Source organism: Lepidochelys kempii, chromosome 6 (assembly GCF_965140265.1).
Source record: "Lepidochelys kempii isolate rLepKem1 chromosome 6, rLepKem1.hap2, whole genome shotgun sequence".
Lineage (NCBI taxonomy): Eukaryota > Metazoa > Chordata > Testudines > Cheloniidae > Lepidochelys > Lepidochelys kempii.
The window spans coordinates 91,799,365-91,812,165 of record NC_133261.1 but is presented as its reverse complement, the minus strand read 5'-3'; the positions used below and the strand labels follow the sequence as shown (position 1 = coordinate 91,812,165).

Sequence of the window (12,801 nt, the reverse complement as noted above, 5' to 3'; positions counted from 1 at the left end):
AATGCCAACAAACTCTGCTACTGTGGCACAATATAGCCGGTGCTACAACACTGACTCCCAAATCCAACCTCCTCCTAGTCTTTGAGCTAATAGGAAGTCCTAAATTACCCTTACAGAAGCAAGGGGCACTAAGAGGGCAAACTGCTAAAGAGGCTTTCCCCCTGACTCAGGCTCTGGGGATGCTTTGGGGAGAGAGGAAAGCTCCCAGTCATGAAGGGAGAGATACGCTGAAGGTTTGGGAGATGGGGCAAAATAGCTTGTGTACTGCCAGGCACTGAAGAACAAAGACACAGGTGGCAGAGGAGCGGAATGGCTCTCTGCACCAACTCAGCTGAGATTCAAAGCAGCACTCAATTCTCTTTAGGAAGTTGAAACCTGCCTGGAACTCTGTCTTATCCTTCCTCAAAGCTGCTTAGTTAGATCCCCATTCAGAGCAGTGAACTGTAGTCATGTGGCTTACTGGTGAAAAGTCAGTTATGAAAGATGAGGGGAAAGGGTGAGCACTAGCCAGTCTCCTGGGAAAGGTTGGGGCTTCAGTGCACTTGGTTGCATTTGTCCCGAGTTTCTTTCTCTGGTGAGGAACACACAGAGGCACAGTGAGTGGGCTCCAGGCTCCAGAGAAAGCCACAATCTGAGGATTGGCTGAGTCCCAGCATAAAGACAGGAAAAGCCCCTCTCCCCCACAATTCTCTGGCAAATGGCAGGGCACTCGTGTGGGAGGGAGTTTCTGACAGGCAGAGCCTGGGGGGAGAAAGGGGAATGTGAGAGCCAAACCAGGCCTTTTCCACTACAATTCACTGACAAGATCTGCTGAGCTTTCTACTCCTCGTTAACCTCTCCATGTCCTGCAGCTCCATTTTGATCCTGGATTCCTGAGCAGGATTACCTTCAGGTACAACTGTATAAATGACAAGTCAGGAGGAAGGCAGTAAATGCCACACTCTTGGCTTAGTCCAGTACAGCTGAGAGCCCATCACATTATCAGGGAAGGGATGGAGTCTCCCCACTCACTGAGCTTTCCTCCCCTGACCCAGAGACCGCTCCTCACTGCATCCATGCACAAGAATTTTTTTTTTAAGTGCTTTTCCCTTGTTACTAAAATCCTGACACCTGGAGTTCGCAAAACTCTTGTACTGTACTGTCTACGTCACCTCCCCAAACATGCTCAGGCAAGAAGGTCAGTCACCCAGGAGGAAGAACAAACAGGAATTCTTATAACACAGGATGATCATCAGAGGCACGGCCGAGACCTGCCTAAGGAAAGGTTAAGGCTGTTTTGCTTCGGGACAACAGACTTCTGAAAGGCCTCTGTCTCCAGACTGTGCTGAGATCCTGGCTGCCTTCCACCGCAGCCAGGGTGTAGAGACTGGGGGTTGACAATGACCATGGCTTCTGGATCCAGCTACAAAGCACGCTGCCCTGCTGTGAACCCTATGGGGGCGGGGCAGGAAACCAGAAGAAGCTACTGTGCAAACAAAGGCCAGACAGAAAAAGGGATGGGAAGAGATTTCAGCACATACACACATGGAGGTGCGCCCTCATCATTCAGGATCCACAAAGTCCAGTTCTAGGGAGGACTGTAGCATGGAAGAAACTCTGATAAACAGCCCAGAAACATCCAGTACCCAACAGTTATTAAGGGAAACATCCAGAACAGGGCTCACAATGCTGGAGAGTTGGACTGGCTCCTGAGGAGACTTATGCCCTCCCCTGTGGAAGGTGCCAAGGGGCACAAATCTGCATACTATTTAGCACAATACAGGACTCTGCATCTTCAAAACACTGCAAAAACATTAGCTAATTAATCCCCACAACATTCCTGGCAGACAGGTCTGGAGTATTAACCCCGTTTTATAGGTGGGCACTCTGGGCCACAGAGAGGGCAAGTGACCTGCCACAGATGGAGCCACCCTCAGAGCTAGAGTCAGAACTCAGGAGTTCCTGAGTCTCAGTCCTGTACTCACACCAGTAGATCACACTTCTCATTTTACACAGAAATAAAGTACAGACAGAATGATAGCTGCACAAAAAGAATGCTTTTTAATTAGAAAATGTCATGTACAATTTGCCAGTCAGGGTGAGGCACACAGTAAGGTATCAGCAAGCAGAAACCAAGCTTCCTGTACCCACTCACAATTAAAGTGAGGAAGTACCAGAAGTTTGAACTAAAACAGTTATGCTAATGATCTTCAAAAACAGAAGGAAGGATCCTGCCACTTACCCTCCCATATATCCAACATCTATCCCTAGAAAAATAATAGAACAAATGCTGCAAGTAAAATCAATAAATAATCACTCAACCTGAGAATCACAGAATCACAAGCAACAAACAGAAATGAGGATTTATAAAGATTAGCTCACCAGACAAACATAATTGCCTTTTGGGACAGAATTACAAAATACGTGTGCATAATGTGATGAGGTTTTGGATGTTTGTAAAGCATTTGCTACAGTTTTCTATTAAATCTATTTACAGAGTTCAGTCAAATCAGCGTGGATATGGTAGAAAACTGGCTGAGTGACCAAACAAAGGGGCAAAAAGTAATGATAATTGGCAAAATACTGAGTTGTGGGAAGGGAAGTCTAGTGTGGAACCACAGTGGTCAGTATAAGGGCCAATCTGCTGTAAGAACTTCATTAATGATCTAGAAAAAGGAGAGCACATTAATAGAATTCACAAATTATAGTACAGTGGGTCCTACTTTGTAAACTATTCAGGAGAGGGACTGTCTTGATATATGTTAAAATAAACTGACTGTATGCTTTCTCCTTCTACCCAACCCCTTTGTCACGAAGTTTGTTTTCTTAAACTATGAGCTTTCTGGGACACAAATTGGATTTTATTATACATTTGTAAAGTATTCAGCACATTGTGTGTGCTGAAATAAATAAATAAATATATACATAAATATAATGAGATTAGAAACAGGGGGCAGAACTTCAGGTGGTATAAATCAACATACCATCACTGACTTCAGTGGAGTTATTTTATTTTACAGTAGAACCTTAGAGTTACTAACACCTTGGAAATGGAAGCTGTTCAGAGCTCTGAAATGTTCATAACTCTGAACAAAACTTTATGGTTGTTCTTTCAAAAGTTTACAACCAAACATTGACTTAATACAGCTTTGAAACTTTACTACGCAGAAGAAAAATGCTGCTTTTAACCATCTTAATTTATGTGAAACAAACACAAAACCAGTTTCCTTACCTTGTCAAATCTTTTTTTAAAACTTTCCCCTTTTTTTAGTAGTTTACGTTTAACACAGTAATGTACTGTACAGTATTTGCTTCTTTTATTTTTTTTTGTCTCTGCTGCCTGATTGAGTACATCCGGTTGCAAATGAGGTGGGTGGTTGACTGGTGAGTTTGTAACTCTGGTGTTGGTAACTCTGAGGTTCTGCTGTACATAAACTAAAGATATGACCCCATAGGTAGCAAATAAAAATTGGATTTGCCTTGGAAAACTGCAGTTAACACATTTGCAGAAAAATAATCCAAGGGAGAAAACTGGGAAAAGAAATGTATGAAGGAGATGAGGGAGGGAGCTAAATAGTCTTTAATGCAACATGGTAGCAAAAAATGTCAATGCAGGTTAGGCTGCTCTCAGAGAGGCCTTGCATCCCAGAGCAAAGGGGGGGAGGGTTTTTTTTCTAGTGCAGCCACACCTGCTTTGAATGCCCCACATTCCCAGTGAGACACTGACAAATTGGAGGACATCCAGAAAAGAGTAAAAGGAATTAGTTATGGGGAAAGTTAAATCTCCTTAGCTTAGCTATGTGCTGACTAACTTGGGACCATGCAACTTTCTGAAGGGTATAAGGGAAGAGAGGAATTATTTAGCAACTGGGGATGAACTGGACACAGTATTTATATCAGAAAACTATTTAAACTACTGATTGAAACTGTAACCATGAGTGACCCCAATACTCATTATCATTTGTTAAATGTTTTATCTGACCCTTTCTGACACAAGGCTGCATTGATAGGAATCATTTTACTATATGACTGAACTAGGGTTGTTTTAATTTAACATATTTCTCATTTCCCATATGCAATGTTTAGGATAAAGCTCTAGATCCAGTAGCTGCCCATACACATAAAATAGATACAGACTAAACAGAACAAACCTACATAGGGGAGAAGAAGCCTCCATGACGGTTAGTGGCAACTTCCCAGTAGAGGGAACAATTAGAAAGTAAACACTGATTGTTTAATTTCCTAGGCAAGGGCATCTCTGGTAACAACATCCAGATCAGATCACGTCACTCATCGCTCCCTTCAGTCCGTACAAAATGGTGCTGCTGATAAACTTTCTTCCTTTCCTGTTGGCTTGATCATGTAACTCCTGTTCCTTGAACCACTCCAGTATCAGATTTAAGCTTCTTGTCATCACCTTCAAAGCTCTACATAACTCTTCCCCTCCCTACTTACCCTTCCTTGTCAAGCTTCATGCTGGCTCTCTGTCCCCTTCACTCTGCCAGTGCTCCCAACCTCCTCCATCTGTCTGACAGATTCTCACACAATCACCCTTGTGCCTTCTCCCGTGCAGGCCCCTATGAATGGTACAATATCCCTGAGCTCCTCCAAAAAGGACCTATCTCTTCCAAATTTAAATCGTTCTTTAAGACCCATTTTTGCCTTGTTGTCTATAGTGAATCAAGTTGACTTGTATATAAATTGCCTATATTGTTATTCCCCTTCCCCTGACTATTTGTCTTAGATTGTGCGCTCCTCAGAGTTTGTACAGCACAAAGCATGCCTTCCGTTTGCACATATACATATGGCTTTAAATATGCCACTCCTGTCCTTCCATTTATACAGCTCACTTCCAACACATCAGGCTGTCAGCAGCACAGAGAGCAGGCCCTTCCTTGAATCATGCACAATGGTGCTGCTGTTACTCACTCACACACTGCCTGTGGACAAACAGACATATCCAAACCAGACATCATATAGAGAAGGGGAAAATAGAAACTGCTTTCAGTACAGCAAGGCACCTTTCAAGGACACGACATATCAGTGAGGTGACCAGAGAAGCCGTGGCATGAGCACCTAGGCTGCTGGGAAATGGCTGGGTTGCCTCACCAAGGCAATTCTGAAGCCATGACTGGAATTGCATCATCATATGGAAATGCCTTCTTTGTGGCCTGGAGATACACAGAACGCAGGGTCCAAAGCACTCACAGTAACAGATAGTGTAATACTGCCTGCAAATGATTAGGCCTTTTCTACTTGGGCTTCATTTCTCCTGCTGCTAACAGTATCAAGTTCTCAGCACTACTATAACTCTTTTCATCCACAGCTCTCAGAGCAATTTACACAAGTGTGTCAGTATCAGATTGGAAACTGAGGCACAAAGCCATAGGCACCAACTTTTATTTTTCCCCAGTGGTGCTCCACCCCCGCTCTACCCTGAAACCCCCCCTCCCCCGCCACTCTGCCCCTTCCCCCAAGGCCCCACCCTTGCTCAGCCTCTTCCTGCCCCCATCCACCAGCCACTTGCTGCTCTCCACCCTCCCCCAAATGCTTCCCGGAGCCGCCAAACAGCTGTTTGGCAGCACCCCTGATTAGCTGATCGGCAGCACCGCCAAACAGCTATCATTGGTGAGTGCTGAGCACCCACTATTTTTTTCTCATGGGTGCTCTAGCCGTGGAGCACCCACAGAGTCAGTGCCTATGCATAAAGCAATGAAGTAACTTGCTTAAGGTCCCCAAGTGACCTGACAGAGTTAGGAATAGAAATAAGGTGTCCTGAGTCCCAGTCCAGTATCCTATTGACGGGACCACAGAATAAAGGGCGCCAGGGAGCAGGAACTGAACAGTCTGGAAAATGAATAAAATTAGATTTAGTAAAACTTCTCAACCCTGATTAAGGTTCTGAGGGAAGAACTCAGGACCTATTAGAAGAGATAAACCCAAAGCCAGGGAACCTGGAGGCTGGTGTGCTGCACTTCTCTAAACCCAGAGGTCTGAGGTGAAGGCCTTATTCTCCTCTGTACCACTCCCCAAGGCTGTGCTGATGGAGTCTCCAAATTCTCCTGTCAGTCTTCTCTCCCCTCCCCCACATTACACACAGTGTTCTAAGTGCTCTGAGAAGCAGGAGCAATTCCCAGATGAATGCAGAATTTTTCTGGCTTTGTGCAATGAATTTTCTTGGATCAGAGCAACAAGAGTTGGTTGTGTTGAGGCTGCCCTCCCAGCACTGTGAGTGTGCAGTACATAGGGAGCCCTCAGCAAGGTGAGGAAGGCTGTGAAAGACCCATTGATGCTACCCACTGACCTCCTCCAACCCCAGGCACCCTGCCTGCGAGAACACATGGTTTCTGTGGGCCCTACCCTCAGGATGCCAATAAACACTTCTCATTCCCAACCTCCACGCCAGACTGCTTGAGAAAAGAAGTGGGGGAAAACTCATCAGCATGAGATGCCACCTCAGAAAAGGGCTTTTTGTGAGTGCAGATCTAAGGTATGGCAAGGGAGGACAGAGGGAGAAAGCAAGAGGAAGGAAGTGACAAATGGGGGAAGGAAAGAGACAAAGAGAGAAAGATGGAAGGAAAAGTTTTAAGCCAGAGGTTCCCAAACTGTGTTGTGTGCAGAGTGGGCTGGTCACCTGCTCCTGGCTCCTCCCCTTATGTCCAGCTACTACAGTGATTAAATACATTCCTAATACAATACAAGCCACTGGTGCCATACACAAGCCATTGGTGTCATTGGCATAAGGATGTTTTATCGTTACAAGGGGGTGAGGCCCAGGCATTGTGAATTGGGAAAAAAGCAGGAGGACCTGGGTGCAGCAAGCAGGACAGTGGATGGGGGGCAGACAACGAGTGGAGTGGGATGGGGCTTGGACAATGGAGTAGGTATGGGGGTAGGAGGCCTGGGTGACAATGAGTGGGAGATGGGTAAGGCCCAAGTGATAGTGAGCAGGTGAGTGGGGGCCCAGGTGCAGTGAGTAGAGAGGAAGTGGGGAGGCACAGATAATGGTGAGTGGAAGGGGAAGGCAGGAGGCCACAGTGAAAATAAGTAGGATGGTGACCAGGCAGTGGTGAATGGAAGGGAGTGAGGGCTGGGGCTTGGACCAAAGTGAGTGGAAGGAGGTAATGGGATGGGGGAGGGTGAGTTGTAAGGGTAGGTGGGGGGAGCCAAACAGTGGTGAATGACGGGGACAGGGAAGGCAACAGTGAATAGGAGAGGGAGGTGGTGGTAGGGTAGGCGATGGTGAGTCTGTTGGGGTGCTCTGGCTACTAAGCAGGAGAGGTCAGTGCAATTGTGACTGAGATGGGAGATCTGTTTGGCACCAGGCAAAGACAAGTGGGAGGAGACGTATCCGAGAGACACTCTCTCTATTAAGACCTGGCTTTCAATACAAGGAAGTCTGGGGGTATTCTACACTGCAATTAAAAACCTGCAGCTGGCCTCTGCCAGCTGACTCAGGCTTGCAGGGCTGCTTAATTGCGCTGTAGATGTTCAGGTTTGAGCTGAAGCCCGGGCTCTAGGACCTGCAAGGTGGGAGGGTCCCAGAACTCAGGCTGCAGCCTGAATTTCTATGCAGCAATTAAACAGCCCCTTAGCTCAGGAGCGTCAGCCCTAGTCAGCTGGCATGGGCCAGACGTGGGTGTCTAATTGCAGTGTAGACATACCCTGAGTGTTAAACAAATCCCTTTCTTCATTAATGGCAATTTCAGAGCTGCCTGAGCCCGTGGCAGGGCAATGGCCTCGATATTGCAGCTCTGAACTGTTCGGCTCGGGGGGCGGGGGCGAGGAGTGGAGGCTTAACAAAGAATCACTTTAACAGAAACTCCTGAGTAATGGCTCTGCCCTAGGCCAAAAATAACATCAGCTCAATGTCGGCAATTAGAAGAGGGCTCAGCCAGGCCCCCATGGTCAGCTCCAGCCTCCTCACAGGCACAGCTCAGCTCGGCTTGCAGTGCTACCCTACACTCATCAGCAGCCACGGCTGCCCACCCAGAGCCCCTTGGACAGAGATGAAAGAAGGGCCTTCTGCTCCTGCTCAGAGGGGTAGCAAGCGGGGAGGGGGAGTTTGGGGAAGGAAAGGACACAGTACAGACAGAAGTTGCCTCCCTCTCTGATTTTCCTCCCAGAATGGTGGGAAATTGAGCCATAAGCTGTTTGCTAGGGACCCTGCATAACTTGTAATTCATGCCCCTGATATGGGGGTGGAGGGGCCCCACATGTTTAGTTCTTGCTTGTGTTTGAGGCCATCTCTTCCAGACTGCCCAGCAAATACCAATAGCTCCCACCTAACCTGGGTCAAACAATCTGTGCTGAATGGAGGTCCAAGCACATGAAGAATCCCACTGCCGTTGCAGCCACCAATCAAAATGAAGGAAACCCTGCCCTCCATGAGAAATGGGGTAACTTGTGCTTTATAAACCCCTGCAGAGTCTCCATCTAGGGTGTGGAGATTCTGCTCAAGACACAGCTGCTGAAACACTGCCATTCATTACATGGGAATCATACAGGACTCAAGGATCTTGATCCCGTTTCCATTTTCTTCCTGCCTTGACAGCATTGTCTCCCCCTCTGTCTCTTCCAATGGTGTCAAGGGAATGACTCTGTGCCAAATGGCTGAGTGCCTAGCAATTAAAGGAAACATTAGATGCACTGACTGATAATGATGGTGTGTAGCAGGCCCTGGGAGATGTGGGAGAAGGTCACACCTCGACTCAGGCTCTATACCTGTGTCTATTGTGTATTTAAGGCACTTAGAATATTCCTGGCAAAGATGAACCTTATTCCCTCACAGGAAGAGTGGAGACTTCCCCAGGAATGAAGCAATCCAGGTAATGTTTGGTCTTCACTGTGGTGAAGTCCTTTTCCTATCAGTCTACATTGTTTGGTGCATGGGTACTGTGGTGTGTGGGAGAGGACTTGGTGTAGCTGCAGCTGAAACAGAGACCACTGGTACCAACTTCACAAGGCAGAGACACATGTCAACACAGCTATGAGACTCTGGGGAATGGAGACACACAAACGTAGCAATGACACCCGTATAGGTAAACCACATGTGCTCTTGGTGGGCACAAACACATGCCACCACAACTATGGGATTTACAGACAAAGAATCTCTGGGCCAGGTGAGGCTGGGCTCTGACTCAGGAACTAGGTAGGATAGTGAGCAGCAGCACTCAGATAGCCAACTAGAGAGGGATCCTGACCCAGCAGGGAGGCCAAGAGGTACAGCAGCATTAGGCTGCTATCAGAATCATGGAATATAGGTTCAGTCCTGTCCTCATAACCCACACGTGGTGCTTCCTCCCCACAAAACCTTGTGCCATGTCCTGGGTGTGAGACTGCCCCATGCCGGCCCACAGGTGTAGAAACCGGCAGTGGTCCTTCTCAAGCAGACTTTTGTCTCAGTTACCTGGTGCCGGGCTCGGCTTTGCTCCAAGAGCTGTCGGGACTGAAGCTTCTGCTGCTGAAGTTGCTGCACGGCAAAATGGAGTTGATAGCTGCCAGCAGTTGGCTGATACTTGGGATGTGCCAGCTGGCTTTCTGTCACCTTGCTGTAGACACAGTTCTCTAATTCTCCTTCCCAGGCGAAGCTGTCACTCTTTAGAGCCCTGAGAAGAGAAGAGCCACCACACACGTTATCCATCTCCATTACCCTGCATGCGAGGCCAGGAGAGCTGCTGCCCACAGGGCATCACTGCTCCCGAAGGAGTCACTAGTATCTTGACAGGCATGCGATTAGCAACAAGTGGGTGGCACTGGCAAGTAGAACACATGATACAAATGTTGCATGTCAGCCGTGAGCCTGGAAAGGAGGACCTGCCTCCAACAATAAAAGTCTGGAAGTCTGGACTGGGCCTATGTTACTATCCTTACTACCAAGCCTGAGGCGAACAATTGCAGAGAAACAAGAGGGAAAATCCAAGAGTGACATTAGGACATGACCATGGCTATCTAGCTAGCACTGAGGGGAGACAGTCAGCCTTGTAGCCCCCAGAGTCTGGGTTCCACAGAGTTACGTGGCCGAGCTAAGGATTACTGTAATTGGGGACCTACACTCTTCTCCACTAGGCCCATGGGTTTTGTGGAGAGCAGGCGACAGAGTGACAGGGTCACAAGGTGTCCTGGAGAACCTGGGATAGCCGAGCAATCCAGATTCCCTGTGCTAACTGACCAGATGCCACATGGTCCACTGAGTCTGACCAATAAAACCTTTAAGTCCCATTGCTTGAGCCTCCTATGTCCCCACTGAGCTCATTCTTCTCTCCCATTATGCCCCATGTCTAGACACTCCCTTTGGATCTCATGTGTTGAGAAGTACAGACTTTCCTTAAAGTTCCTATGCACACTGTAATTGACTGGGATACAGATGATGCTTGTATTTGCTGCATCCTACCAAGAGTGCAGAGAGGGGATAGTGTTTCTGGGTGGAGGAATGCCACCCCCGTCTCTTCACTTCATAGAGTTCAAATAAAAAAAACCCCAAAGCCCCTCAATTAACCGCTGGAACAATTAACCATTGGACCAATTTACCAACAGTAATTTTTAAATCAAGACTGGATGCTTTCTAAAAGATCCACTCTAGGGATTATTTTGGAGAAGTTCTATGGCCAGTGTTATGTAGGAGGTCCAACCAGATGATCACAGTCACCCCTTCTGGCTTTGGAATCTATGAATTTATAAACCCCAGATTTCCGTGAACCTGGTATGGTCTCCCCTGCAATCCTGGCCACCAAACTGATCCAGAGTAACATACCGAGGATGATCTTAAAAGGGCCAAACTCAGTTACCCAGCCCCCAACACACACTTTCTGCAGCTGAATCACTAGGAGAGGGCAGGGACACTGCAAGAGGTTCAAGTGGACCCATCCCCACACCCAAACTCTCAGCAGCAATGAAGCAAAGCAGCCCTGCTTAGCAAGGGACATTGGTTGTCAGCATCTCCATCCTGCTTCCTGTGGGGAACCCACGCCCCTCTGTCCTATCTCGGATGCTTTCCAGACCCCTCCATTGTGCTATCTGCAGGGGACCCCATACCACAGGCCACCCTTCATCATCATATAAAAAACTGATTAGAATCCTGTACAAATGACTTTGGCTCCCACCTCACTGAGTCTTAAATGGTCATCTCTGCCTCTTTTCCAAGTGCTTGGGAGGAAGTGTGGTCTAATGAATACAGACTTGGGACTCAGAAGATCAGCATTCTAATCCTGGCTCTGCCACTGACTCAGTGGGTTACCTTGGGCAAGTCACTTCACCACTCTGGGCCTCTGTTTCCCCTCCTGCCCTTTGTCTTTCTTTTCTAAACAGACTGTAACTCCTTGTGGGCAAGGACTGTCTCTCGCTATGTGTTTGTAGTGCACCTAACAACATATATCTATATCTATCTATATCTTTTAAATGTCCTCTCTGTTTTTGGCATTTTGTGGTTCTTCAGTTTCCCCCTCTTACGGTACCTGGTTTATTTCTCCACTGTCCCCTTCCTTCCTTCCATCCTATCTCCTCAAGATATTCCCTTTCCTGTTGTTTCTGTCGCAGCTCCTTGGTCACTTCTCTCCTTCCCAGTTATACCCAAACGAAATGAGGAAGAGCCAAACTCTGGGGTGTCTAGTGCCTAGGAATGCATGCCCCCTCTTTTCCTCAGGTGAACAGTGTAGTCCTTGCTCTCCAACATGGCTGGATCCTCTCCTGATGCTCTGCCTGCAATCGCTCAGTTCTGTGCATCATGCATATGCCACAGGCTGAGCAGGGGAAGTGTTGCAAGCCCCTCAACACTGCCCCCTACTGGGCACAAGATACCCCAGAAGTGTAAATACAAAGAAATGTATCACAATCACAAGGCATATTGAGAAACCTGGAAATGATCTCCATCTGCTGCCTCATCAAACCTGCCTGCTCCCAGCACTGGTTATTATCAAGTTGCCATCATCTGGCCCTTTTCCCATATCCTTGGGGTAACACTGGCCCTCACACTGCATGGATCCTGACTCTATCCCCACTTCCAGGTGGTAAAGCCCCTGGACTCTTCTGACAGCATGTGAAACAGCTGCAGCAGCTGTGCTCCTCCCAGTGAAACTGGGGGGGTCATGCTCACAGCTGAGAAACAGAGGAGATTTTGCTGGGACTGGAACACACTCCTGTGGGGACAGATGGAATCACTGCAGACCATTCTTTGAAGAAACAAAAAGCAAAACACCAATGCTCATTGGCCCCAGTAGATATGAAGATCACTCAAAAGCAAAGCTGGAATTAGTCTGGCACTCAGCAGGAAGCCTGAAGAGGACCCTCTCATCAATGGCAATGAAGGATCATGAGCTGTGGTCCCTCAGTTACAAACTACCCACACTACATTCTACTTGCCCATTTGTCTGTGGTGTGTAGTTTTTCTCACACCTTCAATTTCTCCTCCTTATTGCCATAGTAAAAGATGGTGAGTAGATTTTGTACCTGACTAGTAATTTTCATGGTCACATCTCTCCTTAAACCCCATTCTATCCCTGGAACTTCCCACTAAGAATCTACCAAGCACAAGGAAAAACAAGCAACGCTCACCCCATTTAGAGCCTGGACATTCCTCTGGTCATCAATATGTTAGGGGTCTGAACTGTCTGACTGACATTAAGCATCCTCCTTCTCTTTGGTGTATTTACCTGGGTCACCCTTCCTAACAGTGCTCAATAAGGAGTAAAAGAGTCCTGCTGATCATGGCTGCTTTCTGAAAGCTCTTTGGGACAGGCACCTATAGTTCTACAGTGCAGCTCCCACATCCTGACTGAGAATCAAGACATAATACAGAACTAAGGCTTGTGAAGGTGAAGCGAGTCA

At 47.4% G+C, this 12,801-nt stretch overlaps 1 protein-coding gene across 11 annotated transcripts in view; it reads right to left on the bottom strand.

The window, feature by feature from the left end:
• Window positions 1-12,801, bottom strand: part of TTLL5 (tubulin tyrosine ligase like 5) — a 210,249-nt gene that overhangs the window by 46,034 nt on the left and 151,414 nt on the right. For all 11 annotated transcript variants that reach the window (XR_012159502.1, XM_073349243.1, XM_073349238.1 and 8 more), the window contains one exon: window positions 9,389-9,587. Coding sequence is in view for 10 of the 11 variants with exons in the window: in XM_073349243.1 (XP_073205344.1) it covers window positions 9,389-9,587 (199 nt within the window). In the remaining variant the exon portion in view is untranslated. The remainder of the gene's footprint in view (window positions 1-9,388; window positions 9,588-12,801) is intronic.